We start from the raw sequence: 17,515 nt of genomic DNA, 5'->3' as shown, positions 1-17,515 counted from the left end.
CTTGACTCATTGGATGGCTTGTGACAAGCTTCCCAGGGCCCTGATTTCTCCATCCATAAAATGGGGAGACTAATTTTTGTCTTCCTCAAATTCCAATTGTTTTGGAAATGAAAGATGAGTAAAGGGCCGGCCCCATGGCTTGGCAGTTGAGTGCGCGCGCTCCGCTGCTGGCGACCCAGGTTCGGATCCCGGGCGCGCACCGATGCACTGCTTCTCCGGCCATGCTGGGGCCGCGTCCCACATGCAGCAACTGGAAGGATGTGCAGCTGTGACATACAACTATCTACTGGGGCTTTGGGGGAAAAATAAATAAATAAATAAAATATAAAAAAAAAAAAAAGATGAGTAAGGTGCCCTTATCTCTATAAGGAATTTTATTTAGTCTTCATTGCCCACTGTCTGTTTATATTTTAGCAAAATTAACATTTTTTAGAGACCCCCATAATCTCCTCCCATCCAGATTATTTCAGCTCAATGCAACATATATTTATGGAGTCCTTGCTATGTGCCAGATACTGTTCTAGGCACTGGAGATAAAGCAGTGCTGTCTGGCATAGAGTTTCCATTCTGGTCAGGGAAACAGTGAACTTATTAAAATGCGTGAAGTATATATAGAATATAGGAAGGTGATAAAAGCTGTGGAGAAAAATAAAGAGAAAGGGGGATGAGGTTGCTGAGTTGGATGGTCGGGGTAGGCCTCACTGAGAAGGTGGCATTTGAGCAAAGGCTTGAAGGAGACGAGGGAATGAGCAGTGCAGCTATCTGAGCGAAAGCCTACGCAGAGATGATCACTTCAAAGGCCCTGAGATGGAAGCGTGCCTGGCATCCTTGAGGAGCCATGAGGAGGCCAGTGTGGATGGAGGGAGTGAAGAAGGGGGAGAAGAGTAGGAAATGAGGACAGGAAGGTAATGGGGACCAGATGTTGTAGGCCTGCCAGACCTTGTACTCTGAATAAAGTAGGGATCTACTGGAGAGTTTTGAATAGTGAATGATGTGATCTACTTTATGTTCTAAAAAATTACTCTTCCCTCTGGTGGTGTGAATAGACCATGAGGAGTGGAGGATGATGGGAGGCAGGGTGAGTGGTTAGGAGGCTATTGTAATAATCCAGGTGAGAGAGAATGGTATCCTGGACTGGGGTGGTACCAGTGGAGTGGTGAAAAGTAGTCCGATTTTGAATATATTTTGAACATGGAGCGAATAAGATTTCTTGAGTGATTGGATGTGGGGGTGTGAACAAAAGAAGGCAGACAGGGATGACTCCAAGGTTTTTGGCCTGAGCAATTGGAAGGATGGAATTGCCATCAACAGAAATGGGGAAGGCTAATAGTGGAGAGGTAGTGCGTGGGAAAATTCGAGTTCAGTTAAAAATTTTTTTTTTTAATTTATTTTTTTTCCCCCAAAGGCCCAGTAGATAGTTGTATGTCACTGCTACACATCTTTCTAGTTGCTGTATGTGGGACGCGGCCTCAGCATGGCCGGAGAAGCGGTGCGTCGGTGCGTGCCTGGGATCTGAACCCCGGGCCGCCAGCAGCGGAGCGTGTGCACCTAACCGCTAAGCCACGGGGCTGGCCCATCGAGTTCAGTTTTAAACATGTTAAGTCTATTAGTTGGAAATTTTCAAACATACACGAAAGTAGAGAGCTTAGTTCAGTGAAGCCCATCACAGCTTCATCAGCTACCATATCCTTTTTTTACTCAGGTATTTTAAAACAAATCCTGGGCGACACAGAATGTTACCCAGAAGTACCCACATATATCTCTAACAGATCAGAACTTCTGTTTTTGTTTTTAACAAAACCACAGTACTTCACTAAGACTTGTCTGAATTTAGGGAAATACAGTATTGTATTTTAAAATATGGATTTTTTTTCTAAAATATGATCTAGGGAGAATTACCTTATGACAGAATTATTTTTTTAAAACAATTGGTTAAATAATAGCTTGAAATACCATGCTTATCTGGGACATAAACAATTTGATGCAGAGAAATGAAATATACATCCAAACTTCTAGGCTATTGCATAAAACCTAAAATGAATCATTTTATGAGGAAGCATAATAAGAAAACGTGTTCCTATCCTTGGGAGCATACAATCTAAATGATTAGAAATATGTAAGCAATTTTACATCTAGCACATTGTACAAAGTGCTGAGAGGATTTGAAGTGAACGGTCTGAGTAGTGTCTGGAATTCAGAGAATGTCTGGAAAGTTGGAGGATTTGTGCCTGTGTTTGGTTTTGCATGTGTATGAGCATATATGTATACTTTTTGGGGGGAGAGGGAGCTTAAAATGTTCAAACATATAAAAGTAGAGAGAATGGCATAATAAACCCCCATACCCTGAGACCATGGACTTAGCTGTTATCAACATTTTGCCACACTGGTTCTACCTATTCTTTTTTTTTTTTTAAACCAGAGCATTTATTGCGTGGCTAAGCATTGAAATCCTTAAGATGAACTGGATCCTGCAACAGCTGCCCCCTTGGGTTTAGGTGTTCCTTCACGGAATCCATATCTGAATCTGGTATACATTCGACCGGAACTGATGGTATGCCGTCCTTGAGCCTTGACACTCCAGTTACACTTTCTCTTCCTCTTGGCAGGGTAGCCACATTTGTCACAGGTTGACTTCTGAAGGTGGCAGGTCTTAGGGCCACAGTGGTGGCACAATGTGTGCATCTTAGACGCTTTCCAAATGACAAGGTTCCCTTTGCATCTCACTTCTGCAGCCAAGGCCAAAGAGACGGGAAGTGCTACCTATTCGTTTTTAAATTTTGTCATTGCTATAGTTTAACAAAGCATTCTATTTTGAAATAATTTAAAATTTAAAGAAAAGTTGTAAGAAGAATAGTACAAAGAACTCCCATATACTCCTCACCCAGATTCAGTAACTGTTAACATTTTACCACAATTAGTTTTACCGTATTTTTCTGAACCATTTGAGAGTAAGTTGTAAATATCATGCCCTTTTACCTTTAAATACTTAAGTGGGAATTTCTTAAGATCAAGGATATTGACTTATATAACCACAGTATAATTAACAAAATCAGGAAATTTAACATGGATATAATACTATTAACTAATCTACAGCCCATATTCCAATATTGCCAATTGTTCCAATAATGTTTTTATATCAATTTTTTTTTCTGGTCCAGGATCCAACCCAAAATCATGCTTTGTGTTTGGTTGTGATGTCTCTTTAGCCTCTAATCTAGAATCATTCCTCATCCTTTCTTTGTCTTGTATGACACTGATTGACATTTTGAAGAGTACAGGCCAATTTGAGTATATCTGATGTTTCTTTGTGATTTGATTCAGGTTATACATCTTTAGCAGAAATAGTATATAAGTGATGATATGTCTTCTTAGTACATCATCTCTGGAGGCTGATGATGGTGCTTTTTCCCATTATTGGTGAAGTTACCTCTGATCACTTGGTTAAGGTGGGCTGGGAAGATCTCTGTTGCTGTAGGTTTTGTTGTATTTTTTTTTAAATAGACTATATATTTTAATAAGATTTTATTTATTCAGTTTTTTCCCCCCAAAGCCCCAGTAGATAGTTGTATGTCATAGGTTCACATCCTTCTAGTTGCTGTACGTGGGACTCGGCCTCACGTTGGATGGAGAAGTGGTGCCTCGGGGCGCTCCCGGGATCCGAACCCGGGCCGCCAGCATCAGAGCGCGCACACTTAACCGCTAAGCCACGGAGCCGGCCCTAGACTATATATTTTAGAACAGTTTTAGATTTACAGAAAAATTGAGCAGATAGCACAGAGAGTTCATATATTATACCCCACGCCTACACAGTTTCCCTATCATTAACATCTTACATTATTATGATACATTTGTTACACTTAATGAACCAATATGGATAATATTATTAAACTAAAGCCTGTATTTTATTCAGATTGCCTTAGTTTTTACCTGATGTCCTTTTTCTGTTCTAAGATCTCATTACACATTACATTTAGTTGTCTCCTTACACTCCTCTGGCTGTAACAGTTTCTCAGAAGTTTCTTGTTTTTGACGCCCTTCACAATTTTGAGAAGTACTGGCCAGGTATTTTGTAGGATGCCCTTCTATTGGAATTTGTCTGATGTTTCTCATGATTAGACTGGACTAATGGGTTTCGGGGAGGAAGATCACAAAAGTAAAGGGCCATTTTCATCACATATCAAGGGTACATTACTATCTACATGACTTATGACTGTTGATGTTGACCTTGATCACCAAGATGAAGTAGTGTTTGCCAAGTTTTTCTTCTGTTACTCCTTTTGCCTTATCCCACCCCCCTTTCCATACTGTGCTCTTGGGAAAGAAGTCACTCTGCACAGCCCACACTTAAGGAATTGGGGGTTATGCTCCCCTCCTTTAGGGCAGAGTATCTACATAATTTATTTGGAATTCTTCTGCACAGGAGAGTTGTCTCTACCACATTTATGAACACATTCAACCATTTATTTATACCAGGGACCCATGGATATTTGTTTTATACTTTGGGTTATAAACCACTTTATAACTACTTTATTTAATTTTGTCGTTCAGATTGTTCCAGCTTTGTTCACTGGGAGTTCTTTCGGTTAGCTCCTGTGACATACTCTCACCAATATGGGTTATGTTTTGTTTAGTTTTTTTTTTAGAACAGTTGCTTTATTTCTGGTACTGCAAGATACTTTGGCTCATCTTGTATATTTCCTGTCCTAGTCCTAGAATCAGCCATTTCTCCAAGGAGCCCTGGTTCCTTTTAATGGAGAATGGTATTAGAAACTAAGCCCTGGGTGCTAGGTGTGGTCATTGCTACTGGGGTGTTTGCTGTAGTATTTTAAAGCAAAACTAAATCCCTGGCATCATGTCATTTAATTCCAAAAAACATCTGTATGTGTGTAAAAAATGAGGGTATTTTCTTAAATAACTAAAATGTCAAAATAGCCTGTGGCTGCCCCAACAAATTACCATAAACTTAGTGGCTTAAAACAACAGAAGTTTATTCTCTCACAGTTCTGGAGGCCAGAAGTCTGAAATCAGGCTGTCTGAAGGACCCCATTCCCTCAGAAGGCTGTAGAGGAGAATCATTCCTTGCTTCTTCCACCTTCTGGAAGGAACATCCCAGGCATTCCTTGGCTGGGATCCATATCACTCCAATCTCTGCCTTCTATTTTTTTGTGTGTGTGTGAGGAAGATCAGCCCTGAGCTAACATCCAATGCCAATCTTCCTCTTTTTTTTTTGCTGAGGAATATTGGCCCTGGGCTAACATCCATGCCCATCTTCCTCTACTTTATGTGGGACGCCGCCACAGCATGGCTTGACAAGCGGTGCGTCAGTGCGCACCCCGGATCCGAACCTGCGAACCCCGGGGCTGCCGAAGCGGAGTGCGCACACTTAACCGCTGCGTCACCAGGCTGGCCCCTAATCTCTGCCTTCTTGATCACACTGCCTCCTCTTTGCTGAGTCTTCTGTGCCTGTCACGTCTCCCTCTGCCTCCCTGAGGACACTTGTCATTGGATTCATGGCCCACCCAAATAATCCAGGAAAATTCCTAATCCTCTCAAAATATTTAATCACATCATTTGCCATATAAAGTAATATTTGCAGGTTCCTGGAGTTAGGATGTGGATATGGTTTTTTTTTTTGGTGGGGGGCCCCATTCAGTCGACTACAATAATTAACAAAATTAATAATGGTTTCTTAACATTGTCTATGTTCTTAATGTCCCAGTCTGTATTCAGATTTCTCCATTGTCTCAAAAATATCTTTTTACAGTTGGTTGGTTTGAATCAGGATCCAAACAAGGTCCACTCATTACATTTGATTTGGTCTCTTAAGTCTCTTATAATCTAGAACACTTCACTCTTTTTTTATCCTCTAAAATTGTTAAAGAAAGAGGTCATTCATCTGCAAATTGGCCCACATTTGGTTTGTCTGATTGCTTTCTGGTGGTATTATTTAATTGTTTCCCTCTATTTCCTATAGACTGGAAGTTGGAGCCAAAAGCTTGATTAGATTCAGAGTAAACTTTTTTTTTTTTTTTAAAGATTTTATTTATTTTATTTTTTGCCCCCAAAGCCCCAGTAGATAGTTGTATGTCATAGCTGCACACCCTTCTAGTTGCTGTATGTGGGACTCGGCCTCAGGATGGACAGAGAAGTGGTGCCTCGATGCGCACCCGGGATCCGAACCCGGGCCGCCAGCATCGCAGCGCGCGCACTTAACCACCAAGCCACAGGGCCGGCCCAGATTCAGAGTAAACTTTTTATTTTTTGACAAAAATACACTTCTAAATATTACTGTGCAGTTCAAATAGCATCCTAACGGGAGACATAATTTATAGCTGTCGCACGTTTCATGATCTAAGATTGATTAAAATATCCAGGTGATGGCAGACATCCTTCCAGTGCAGAATTCCCCCGTCAATCCTCTAATGGTTTTAACATCCATCAATGACTGTTGCCTAAAACATTTATTTAGCATCCCTACTTTGGCCCAGATTATTTTCATTAGGTTAGTTTCATCTTTTCTTGTCCCCTTTATTTCTGTAGCCGGCTGTTTAGAAAACATCTTTTCACCCTCCAGCTCTCTTTAGATCTCCATTAGGTCTAGGGACGTCTGACACTGAGGGGACACGGTCTGTCTTGCCTGGGGAGATGATGAATTGGGTCAGTGTTTCCTAAAGGTCACACGTGAAGCCCATAAAGCAGGTGGTTGTAGTTGTACCCTGTTGGGAGGGTGGGGGTTAGAGGAAGGTGGGTGGGAGGGAAGCACTGCACACCTGGCGATCTCCTCTTTCCTGAGGTCAAACTCAAAGGCTTTTACTGGAAAGAATTAGTAAGAAAACTCTTGAACAAAGGCTGAGCTCTTTGATTTCAGAGGAGCGAATTAAGGCACGGCCAAAGAAAGAGTTCATCGGTGTCAGGTGGAATCAGAGTAGAAAAAGTCCTGGAGTCCCTGAACAGAGCCTGTCAGGGATTTAACCTCGGGACTACATCTCCCAGAATTCCGCTCTCCGAGTCCCACCCACCCTTAAGCGACTGCGCGTGCGCGAGGCGGCTGACGGCCTGCCCTCCCAGGCCCCACAACTCTCGAGATTGCGCGCGCCTGCCTCCCTCCCGCCCCTTCCAGGCCCTCGGTCCGTCCGCTGGGGGCGCGCGCAGTGCGTGGCAGGCGACAGCGGCGCCGGCGGCTGGGAGCGCGGGTCGCGTGGCGGTGCGTGGTTGCTAGGGGCGCTTGAGGCCGCCCGCTCGCCCATTAGGCCAAGGGAGGAAGCAGCGCGGAGCCGGCGCCGAGCCGGGCGAAGCTGGGTCTGTTAGGTGAGTGTGGCCGCGGAGCTGGAGGAACGACCCTCTGCCGGCCCGACTGTCCCGCCCCTCCCTCCGCCCGAGTCCTTTCGCGCGTGTCCCCAGCCCCCCGGACGCTCCCGCCGCAGCCCCGCTTCCTGTCCGCCAACACGCTGTCCCCTGGGGGCCAGGGGGCCGCGGCCTTCTACCTGGCCGGGACTTGGCGCCTCCTCGGCTCCTTCTCCTCCTCGGCCACGCCCCGTGAATTTAGCCGGCCCGCCCCTGGTGCCCGGACCCTGCAGCATCCCCGCGCCCTGGGCCTCCGTGCCGCCTCTTTCCCGCCGCGCTGCGCTTTAAACTCGCCTCGCTTGGGTGTGAGCCCAAGCTTGAGGCTTCATGGCTGAATTTAACATGGATATCTACTTTTTTACTTCCCCATCACAGTATCTATAAACACTTTCCTAAACTATAGAGATTCAAACAAGGTCTGAGATCCTGTGGAATTTAACTCTTCATTTACTCATCCATCCGTTCCTTCATTTAATCATTCAATAATTTTTAATCAACATCGATAAATGGTTAACGAGCCAGGGCACTATGGAAGGCGCTGGAGGGATACAGTGGTGAACAAGATAGGCGTGTTCTCTGGAGCTTGTATCTAGGGGAGGTTTTAATCAAGTAAACAAGCATTTGTCATACTGTGTGGTGTGTGCTCTGATAGAAGATTAGAAAGATGTTTAACCCCGATTTACTTGGAAAACTATTATCCTCATTCCCTGGTCTTCAAATTCCCATTCTGGATCTGGAAAATTTTTAATCCTTTATGGAGTCATTTCTGCTCTCCCAAATGCTGCAGATCACATCTTCCTTAGCTTCAGCATCTGTTGGTGTAGCCAATCAACGAGTAGCTGGGGGACCCTTTGGGACAGTGTTTCATCCCATCCTTCATTTCTTGCAATAAATACTGAGACACTGTTTGCATAAAAACCATCCTCTTGGTGCCTAGAAAGTTACTGGCTGCTTATTGATTGGACGGAATGGAACCTTGAAAAATTATCAAGTGTTTTCTGGGAATAAAGAGGTGAGAGGACGCTCCAGATAACAAAGTAGCTTTAGAAAAGATACAGCAAGGCCCGAAAAGAGAACAGTTTGACAGACCTGAGCTGGGTTTGGAGGGAGCCATCCAGTGACAAATAGGAAGAGGGGAATGAATAGGGGTTAGATCACAAAGGGCTTTGGATGCTTTGCTAAAGAGTTAGAACTGTATCCTCCAGAAGAGGGTTTTCAAGCGGGGTGACCTGGGACCAAGACCTGCACATGTACCTTTAGAAGAATCAGTTTCTAGATCCTCAGCTTACAAATGAACTCTTCTAAAACTGACCTGACAAAAAACGCTTCCCAAATTTTACTGTAAGTGTTTTCTCCTGAGTGTAAAAACCTCAGGTTGCCAAATGGAATATTTTGGAAATAGTGATTTCAGGGAGGCCTCGTTTGGTGATTGTTACCTCTAAAACCCAGAAGGCTTCCTGTCTTCCCCTGTCTAATACACATTGCTGTTAGGGTGAAGCTTGTTCCTTGTTGGAATATTCTGAATTCAGAAGAGCACAACAGTTAAATGAGACTGGAATGTTTTTTGGGACCATGGGTTTTTTAAGCTATGTTGGCTAAAACTTGCACAAAAACTTTTAGAAGAGATTTCCTTTGGGTGTGTGTTATTCAGTAAGATAGTTAAGACTTATTTTATCAGATCAAATCATGAAATGTTTATTCCAATTGCAGTTAGTCCTTAACTTCATTTTATAAAATATTTAATATTTTCTCCCTCCTCTTAACAAAAGAATAAACTTGCTTAAACTTGGGATGAAAATTTTAGAATTCAGCTTTAAGATGCCCAAGGAATACATGATTTAAAAAATTTCTTTGGGGATGCAGTAAAACCATTTGAAGAGTATATTGCAGGAAAACCATGGAAAGATAATTAGCAGGAAAATAACATCAGGTTTGGGTCTGAGATGACTGTAGTGTTGGGATGTGGGTTGAATAGAAAGGGTTTCAGGCTGGAGGCAGGGGAACCAGTGAGAAAACTAGAGACCACGCTAGAGCTGATGATTGCTTTATGGTGGTTGCAGTGGGAATGGAGAGGGTTTAGAGAGATGTTAAAGATGGTAGACTGGACAAAACCTGGTGGCAAAGTAGATGCAGGGTAAGAGGGACAAGGGGCAGTCTGGAATAATCCTCGGTTTCTGACTTTAGTCCCAGGTGTGTGGTGATGAGAAGGAACTATTAGGAGGAGGGGCAGCTTTGAGGAGAAAGATGAAGGAGTTACACTTTGGACATGCTGACTTGAAGTCCCTGCAGCGCATCCAGGTAGAAGGGCCCAGAAGGTCTTTTTGTAGGCCTGGAGCTCATGGCAGAGGTCTGGGTGATGATAGAAAGTTGAGAAGGTAGGAGGTGGCTGAGGTGGAAGCGGCTGCTCTGGGAGAGTTTGTGGTGAGAATTTTAGCTGCCATTTATTGAGTGCGTACTGTGTGCCAGGCAAAGTGAGAAGGCCGAGCTCAGAGGATTACCAGTGCTGAAAGAGTGGGGAGAGGAGAAGGGGTGGAACGAGGCGGGCAGAGGATTTATAACCATATACAAAAATGAATCTGTAAATGAGGAGTTATCATTTGCTGAAAAACTGTACGTAGATGAAGCTTTAACTTCAGGGTCTGATCTTAGGATAAAGGGTTCAGTTCAGCTTCCCCGCTAGATTCCTTCTATGACCTTGGAATTGTCTGATCGTAGGCTCCTTGGTTTTTAGCATGGGATCAGGTGCTATGGTCTATCAGTGAAATGCAGAGAAAAATTTTCTTTAATGCCCCAAACTTCTCACCCTCTCTTCTGGCAGAACTGGAAAGCCAGAGCTGGCATTTTGGAACAAATACTAATTTGTGAGAGTGCTGATTTCTCTTAGGCCCTGAAATACAAAGGACCTTTTCCTTAGGAACCTTGTGGATATCCTGGACAGGCAGTGCTGTTCTAGACCAGAGGTTCTTATACATTTTGGTCGTAGGACTCCTTTATGCCTTTCAGAAGCTCTTTGGGGTCTTCAATATATATATATATATTTTTAATGAGGAAGATTGGCCCTAAGCTAACATCTCTGCCAGTCTTCCTCTGTTTTGTATGTGGAACACCGCCACAGCATGGTTTCGTGAGCACTGTGCAGGTTTGCACCTGGGATCCGAACGCACAAACCCCAGGCCACGGAAGTGGAGCGGGCGAACTTAACCACTATGCCACTGGGCCAGCCCCTTCAATATATTTTTTCATTTGGGATGTCTGTCTATCTGTCTTGATATTTACCATATTAGTAATGGAAATATTTATTAATTCATTTAGAAATAATAATAAACCCATTACAAGTTAACATAAGTAGCTTTTTTTTTTTTTGAGGAAGATTGGCCCTGAGCTAACATCTGTGCCAGTCTTCCTCTCTTTTGTATATGGGATGCTGCCACAGCGTGGCATGACAAGTGGTGTGTATGTCTGCGCCCGAGATCCGAACCCGCGAACCCTGGGCTGCCAAAGCCAAGTGCGCAAACTTAACCGCTACGCCACCGGACTGGCCCATAAGTAGCATTTTTTAAATGAAAAATGCTGTTGTTTCAAAAAGACCAATGAGGGCCGGCCCCGTGGCTTAGCGGTTAAGTGCGTGCGCTCCGCTGCCAGCGGCCTGGGTTCGGATCCCGCGTGCGCACCGAGGCACCACTCTTCCAGCCATGCTGAGGCCGCGTCCCACATACAGCAACTAGAAGGATGTGCAGCTATGACAGACAACTATGTACTGGGGCTTTGGGGGAAAAATAAATAAATAAAATCTTAAAAAAAAAAAAAAAAAAAAGACCAATGAGAAGAGTGACCTTGTTTTTGCAAATCTCTTTAACGTCTGGCTTAATAGAAGACAGCTGGCTTTTCTTATCTACTTCTACATTCGACTGATTGTGATGTGTTGTTTTGGTTGAATTATGAAGAAAATCCAGCCTCACACAGATATTTGGTTGGAAAAGGGAGGAGTATTTTTTTGTGTGTGTGAGGAGGATCAGCCCTGAGCTAACATCCATGCCAGTCCTCTTTTTGCTCAGGAAGACTGGCCCTGGGCTAACATCCGTACAGATCTTCCTCCACTTTACATGGGACACCGCCACAGCATGGCCTGACAAGCTGTGCGTCCATGCGCGCCCGGGATCGGAACCCAGGCCGCCAGCAGCAGAACGCGCGCACTTAACTGCTATGCCACAGGGCCGGCCCCAAGGGAGGAGTATTTTATTGCCTTTTCAGATAATTGTGGGTATTCTTCTTTGGTACTACGCAAACTTATCAAGGGGTGGTTTTGTGAAGGTTAGTAGCAATGTGGATCTGAAATATCAGTGAACTTGTCATAGTTTGTTACATTAAGAGCCGTTGGCCGATCTCATACCTTGACCAGGTCATTTTACCCGTGGGTGATTCTGTAACATTGTGTGATAGGTGTTTGGAAAACATTGGTTCACTGAGTTATGCAGATCTTCCAAATGTTGCTACATTTTATTATACAGTATCCAAAAAATCTTATTCACATTATCCCCAGACTCGCAAAACGGTTAGGCATTGGGAAGTGTAAGTATGGTCAAGCCATGGTGGCAGATACAGTTTTGTCAAAATTCTTATTTTCTCTTGGAAGCTCCAATTTTATCGTTGGCAACAAAGACTATCAAGTTGTTTTCCTTGAAGTGACAGGTGTACTTTGTTTCATTTTCTAGAAAATGTCTGCCAGATACCAAAGTCTGAATGACCATCGCTTGTGTTTTCATTCATTCTTTCAAGTACGCATGGTGTTCCACAGAAAAATCTTGCAATTCAAACAATCACACAAGTGCTGTACTTAGAGACAACCCCCATCTTCTCTATGCCACATAAATGTTTTATATGTACTTATCATTTTGTCACGTAGAATATTAAACAGGTGTACTCAAGGATGGAGATTTAATGCAATTTTTACTGCGTCATCAAGGACATCCTTAAGTCAGGCTGGCATCTGTTCTTTCACTGTGCGGTGAAGAACTGTGTGGTGGCGAAGGATCTCTCTTAGTGCCAGTGTCTCCATTCCTGCTCAGGCACCAGCAGTGGGACCTACAATTGCTTTTGCACCATCAGTGGAAAGATCAGCACAATAAAAAAGGCAAATCACGTCTTAGTTTTGTTATGAAGATAGTTTCACCCAGCAGAACCCCTGGAAGGCTCTCAGGGTTCCTTCAGGGCCTGTGGACCATTGTTTGAGGGTCACTGCTCCAGAGCTTAGCTGAGGAGGAGGAGGAAGGATGTTCCTTTCTGAAGCTGATAAAGGTCAAGGCTTTAGGAGAGCTGGTCACCTAGTTATGTTAAACCTTCAGCGGTTTTCACTTTTCCGGAATTTGTGGATTTGCCTCCCTCAGCTCTAGCCACTGTAAGCTGTATTTACCCGCAGATTAGCCAACTCCTTTTGCATTATGGAACTGTGTTCTAGAAAAGCTGCCTATTCTAACTGTGCTGCTGCCCCTCCCTCCTCTCTAGGGCTGGGGCATTGACCTTCCTTTCTCAGTAGGGCTTTAAAGAAGTTCATTGCTCCTCCAACTTTCTTTAGGGAGATGTAGCTTGAGATTGATCTCATAAGAGAAAATGGGCCTGATTCCTACATTCCTCCCCATTCTGTTTGGTTCCAGGTAACTCAGTTCTATCTTCTAACATAACAATTGAGCAATTAAAATAATCTCATCAGAGACCTTGTGAATTGTAGACCATTTCTGACGTGCTGAGTTCCCCTGGTGACCAAGGGAACACTTAGAGGAGGAAGAGGAAACGGCAGATCCCGATAGTCACACACTGTAATATAGGACAGTGATTTAATCAGCGGGTAATGAAGAGTTGCTTTCTGTGGAAAGAGATACCTTGTAAAAAGTTGGTCTGGGCCTGGCCCCTGGAGACTTGATGGTGTGAGACATCAGCTATAGATTTTCTAGAATAGGCTGCTTATCGTTCACTCTCGCTTAAGGAGGAAACTGGAGGCAAAATTACCCCCACGAAAAGTGGAAGGTGAAACGAGATAGGCAGTTTGTGGATGCTGTGTGAAGATGACAAAGCAGGCTGTTGAGATTCCCGAGGCTGGATACTTTAGAAGGGGAGAGGCCGGAGCCAGGGACATCAGTCAGGATGCTGTTGCAACAGTCCTGTACTTGTTGAGAGGGTAGAGGATTAGGGAGTGGGTGAGCCAGCAGTGCGAGAAGGAAGGGATGTTTCAGGCCGTTTAGTTTATCTTTAGAATGCTCTGCAGTTCTTACCCTTCCTTTCTTATCCCTTTAGTCAGTTTTTTTTTGGGTTTCATTTTTAATGGCTTTATGGAGCTGTAACTGACATTGAACTTATTCATCAATTGTTTTTTAAACTTTGTTCCAGGAAGGCTTAGTGCCCCTGAAGTTGTTGGAGGAGGAGACTTGGACAGTATTGCTTAGGAGGAGGCCAAACAGGGCAATGATCTTCCCCCTTCTACCAGAATAGCTCTGTTACCGCACCAGGTCCGTTTTTGCCCGCCGCCCGGAAAGCCAATCACCAGGACAACGAGATTGCAGGGAGAGAGGGTTTAATCACAAGGCAGCCAAGTGAGGAAAACGGGAGAACAAGTCTCAAATCCGCCTCCCCGAAAATAGGGACTCAGGGCCATTTATGGGGAAGGGGGCAAGGTGGTCTGAAATGATTGGGGTGAGGAGAGATGAGGGAATTGATGATCTGCGCAAGCGTGGTCAGGCTTCATGCCTGTTCGTAGGACACATATTCACAGAATGGCGGCATTAGCATGCCCTGAGGGTGGAGTTCCAACCTCTTGCCGTCAAAAGGGCCCAGTTGATGGGTTGGTGGTCTCAATGCGGCCCGAAGTGGACAAGGGGTTCAGGTCCTGAAAAAAATAGCTCAAACACCCATTACCATGGTGACACAGGCTCCAGGGAGATGTCATCTATAGGAACCTAGTGGCAGTCAGATAGCACATTGCCCAAACAGCACAGTTAACAATGGGTAAGTTTATCAAGCAGATTTAAGTCCTCGCCTTCCATTCTGATAAGTTTCTAGGTAAGGCCATCCCCCCTTCTTCCTGGTACAGGGAAGAAAATGCCTTTACAAATGGAGATGTCTTTACATCTTTCTTTACAAATGTAAATGTCTCTCATAAAGGGTAACTAGAACTAAGAATGGGCTTAGCACGACCCACCCAGGTACCGGGAGATGTCTATGGTAATGGCCTTTTCTAGGGGCAGGCCTCCCATTCCAAACTCCTTTGGTCAGTTAGTAGGGGTGGGGGTCAAAATGTCATTCAGGCAGAGACATATTTTGAGTTGGCAAATTCCGGTCCCCCATAGTTACTAGCTGCTGAATCATCAATGGCTGTTTGCTGGTTTCAGCTCTGCATTTGTCTGTTAGAGATAACACAGGGATCCCCTATAGAAACCATCATGGAGCTTATGAGGCATATCCGTGTGAAAAGAGAACAGTGGTAAATGATAGGCTTTGCAAAGTATCAAATTAGAGGAATAAATACCCAGCAGATATTCATGGGTAGGGCTGGGCTTGAGCAGGCCTGGAAAAGGTAGATAAAATATGAAAGAATTCAGAAGGAAGAGGCTTAGTGGAGTAAAGGCCTGCAGTCAGGTTTGAAAGGTTTACTCCAGTTTAGTGTAAGACAGCACAGTTCGTATAGCAGTGTTCAAGGTGGAAGGAAATGGAAATAAGCCTTAGAAAAAGACTGAAGCCAGACTATGAGGTCTTTCAACCTGTCGGGGAAGAGGGAGAATCCTCCTCCGCTCTTTCCCTCAAGGTTCTTATGGCTGGCCAAATAATTAAAAAGACAGGTTAGCAGGAGAAAATAACACCAAGTTTAATAACGTGTATACATGGGAGAAACCAGGGAAACTGAGTTTCTCAACACAATGGCAGAGATTCTCACCTTAAATACTATCTTCAGCTAAAGACAAAGGAGGATGCTGGGGGTGGGTGGTGTTTTGGGGTTTCAGAGGGGAAGAAGACAATTTACATGAAGAAGGAAATGTAAACGGTTGTCAGACAATGCTTTGCAGGGCCACCTATAGAGAATGTGGCCGGAGAGACAGGAATTATAGTAATCAAGAGTATGTAGGGGGCCGGCCCCGTGGCTTAGCAGTTAAGTGCGCGTGCTCCACTACTGGTGGCCCGGGTTCGGATCCCAGGCGTGCACTGATGCACCGCTTGTCCGGCCACGCTGAGGCCGCGTCCCACATAAAGCAACTAGAAGGATGTGCAACTATGACATACAGCTATCTACTGGGGCTTTGGGGGGGAAAAAAAAGGAGGAGGATTGACAATAGATGTTAGCTCAGAGCCAGTCTTCCTCAGCAAAAAGAGGAGGATTGGCACGGATGTTAGCTCAGGGCTGATCTTCCTCACAAAAAAAAAAAAAAAAAAGAGTACGTAGGGCTGGACCCGTGGCTTAGCGGTTAAGTGCGCGCGCTCCGCTGCTGGCGACCCGGGTTCGGATCCCAGGCGCGCACCGGCGCAGTGCTTCTCCGGCCATGCTGAGGCCGTGTCCCACATACAGCAACTAGAAGGATGTGCAACTATGACATACAACTATGTACTGGGGCTTTGGGGAAAACAAAAAAGGAGGAGGATTGACAATAGATGTTAGCTCAGAGCGGGTCTTCCTCAGCGAAAAAAAGAGGAGGATTAGCATGGATGTTAGCTTAGGGCTGATCTTCCTTACAAAAAAAAAAGAGAGAGTATGTAGATTTAAGTCTTCTTCCGTCCTGATAAGAGTTTTCACAGATAAAGTCATCTCCCCCTCTTCCCACTGCACAGAGGGAGATACCTTTACAAATATAAATATTTGGTAAACAGAACTTTGCTAAGAATGGGCTTAGCGAGGACCCTGCCAGTCTGTCTACACCCAGAGTTAAATTCCTTTAGGCAGTTTGGGGGAGGTCAAATGTCCCTCAGAGAAAATAATCAAGGTAAAGAGATATATTTCAGGGTGGCCAATTTTGATCTCCCACAAATTCAAGCTAAGACATCTGGATTTTGTTTATTCACATGAGAAGCATCTGGAATGCTTGTTGAAAATGCAGATTCTTGGGGCTGGCCCGGTGGCGTAGTGGTTAAGTTCGTGTGTTCCACTTCGGCGGCCCGGAGTTTGCAGGTTCGGATCCTGGGTGCGGACCTACGCACCGCTTATCAAGCCATGCTGTGACAGGAGTCCCACATATAAAGTAGAGGAAGATGGGCACGGATGTTAGCCCAGGGCCAGTCTTCCTCAGCAAAAAGAGGAGGATTGGCAACAGAGGTTAGCTCAGGGCTAATCTTCCTCACAAGAAAAAAAGCAGATTCCTGTCCCTACCCCAGACCCACTGAATCCTCTCTGAAGGTGGGGCTGGAGAATCTGCACCCCAGGTTATTCTGATGCAGGTGGTTGGTGGGCTGCTGTGATATTTAGTGGGGACTTGGAAAATTTTTGAAAAGGGAGTAACCTCATCAAGTAATATTTGAGCAGAGTTAGTCTAGAGGTTGCCTGCAGGATGGAATTAGGAAGGGCAGACCCCGGAGACACAAACTTCTGTCCAGATGCTGTTGCAGTAGTCCAGATCCGGGGTGGTGGTGGGAATAGGAGGAGGAAGTATGCTGTGGAGAAAGAATCTCTCAAGTGTTGTGACGGGTTTGGCTTTGGAGAATAAGGGAAAGGAAGAAGTCAGAAGTGACTTAAGTTTCCCTCTTTGGTGACTGAGAGAAAGAAGGTTCCACTGAAAGAAATTGGAAGGTCAAGAGTGCAGAGCTAGTTTGACAAGCTAGGTTGAAGTCATTGGAGAAGCCTGTGGAAAGATGGAGCAGACAGTTGGTGATGAGGACATGAAGCTTGAGCGAGGTCAGGTCTGAAAAGTCACTGTTCTCCTGCAGATAATAGTTGAGAGCAGATTGGTTTGATATGGGAGAGAGGACAAGAGAGGAGCCGTGGAAGATTTTAGCAGGGGCCTCAGGAGGAGGAAAAGGCACTACAGTATTGAAGGAGTTGGGTGTGGCTGTGGCAGAGTTTCTGCGCTGAGTGAAGCAACAAGGCGATGGGGCAGGAGAGGAGCGCCTGTTTAATCTGAAGAGGTCCAACTCGTGGCTTTGCTGGTGTGGGGATCAGAATTGGCCACCCAAAATGTGTCTCTTTGGCATGGGGAATATT

At 44.7% G+C, this 17,515-nt stretch overlaps 2 protein-coding genes across 4 annotated transcripts in view; one reads left to right on the top strand and one right to left on the bottom strand.

The window, feature by feature from the left end:
- Nucleotides 1-2,435: 2,435 nt before the first annotated feature.
- LOC101399386 (large ribosomal subunit protein eL37-like) lies at nt 2,436-2,708 on the bottom strand. Its single transcript, XM_087424825.1, has one exon. The coding sequence runs from the start codon at nt 2,680-2,682 to the stop codon at nt 2,452-2,454; it is 231 nt and encodes a 76-aa protein (XP_087280951.1). The 5' UTR covers nt 2,683-2,708; the 3' UTR covers nt 2,436-2,451.
- A 4,409-nt stretch (nt 2,709-7,117) lies between these two features.
- Nucleotides 7,118-17,515, top strand: part of TTLL4 (tubulin tyrosine ligase like 4) — a 35,968-nt gene continuing 25,570 nt past the window's right edge. For all 3 annotated transcript variants that reach the window (XM_004427562.3, XM_087424810.1, XM_087424811.1), the window contains exon 1: nt 7,118-7,308. The gene's annotated coding sequence lies outside the window, so the exon portion shown is untranslated. The remainder of the gene's footprint in view (nt 7,309-17,515) is intronic.

The sequence above is a fragment of the Ceratotherium simum genome, chromosome 37 (assembly GCF_057802395.1).
Source record: "Ceratotherium simum simum isolate JZ-2026a chromosome 37, ASM5780239v1, whole genome shotgun sequence".
NCBI lineage: Eukaryota > Metazoa > Chordata > Mammalia > Perissodactyla > Rhinocerotidae > Ceratotherium > Ceratotherium simum.
Note: the sequence above shows the minus strand (reverse complement) of the source record. Positions and strands in the feature narration are given on the sequence as shown.

What these genes read in the sequence shown, in the direction of transcription:
- LOC101399386 (XM_087424825.1), bottom strand. Translation starts at nt 2,682, where the DNA reads ATGCACACATTGTGCCACCACTGTGGCCCTAAGACCTGCCACCTTCAG.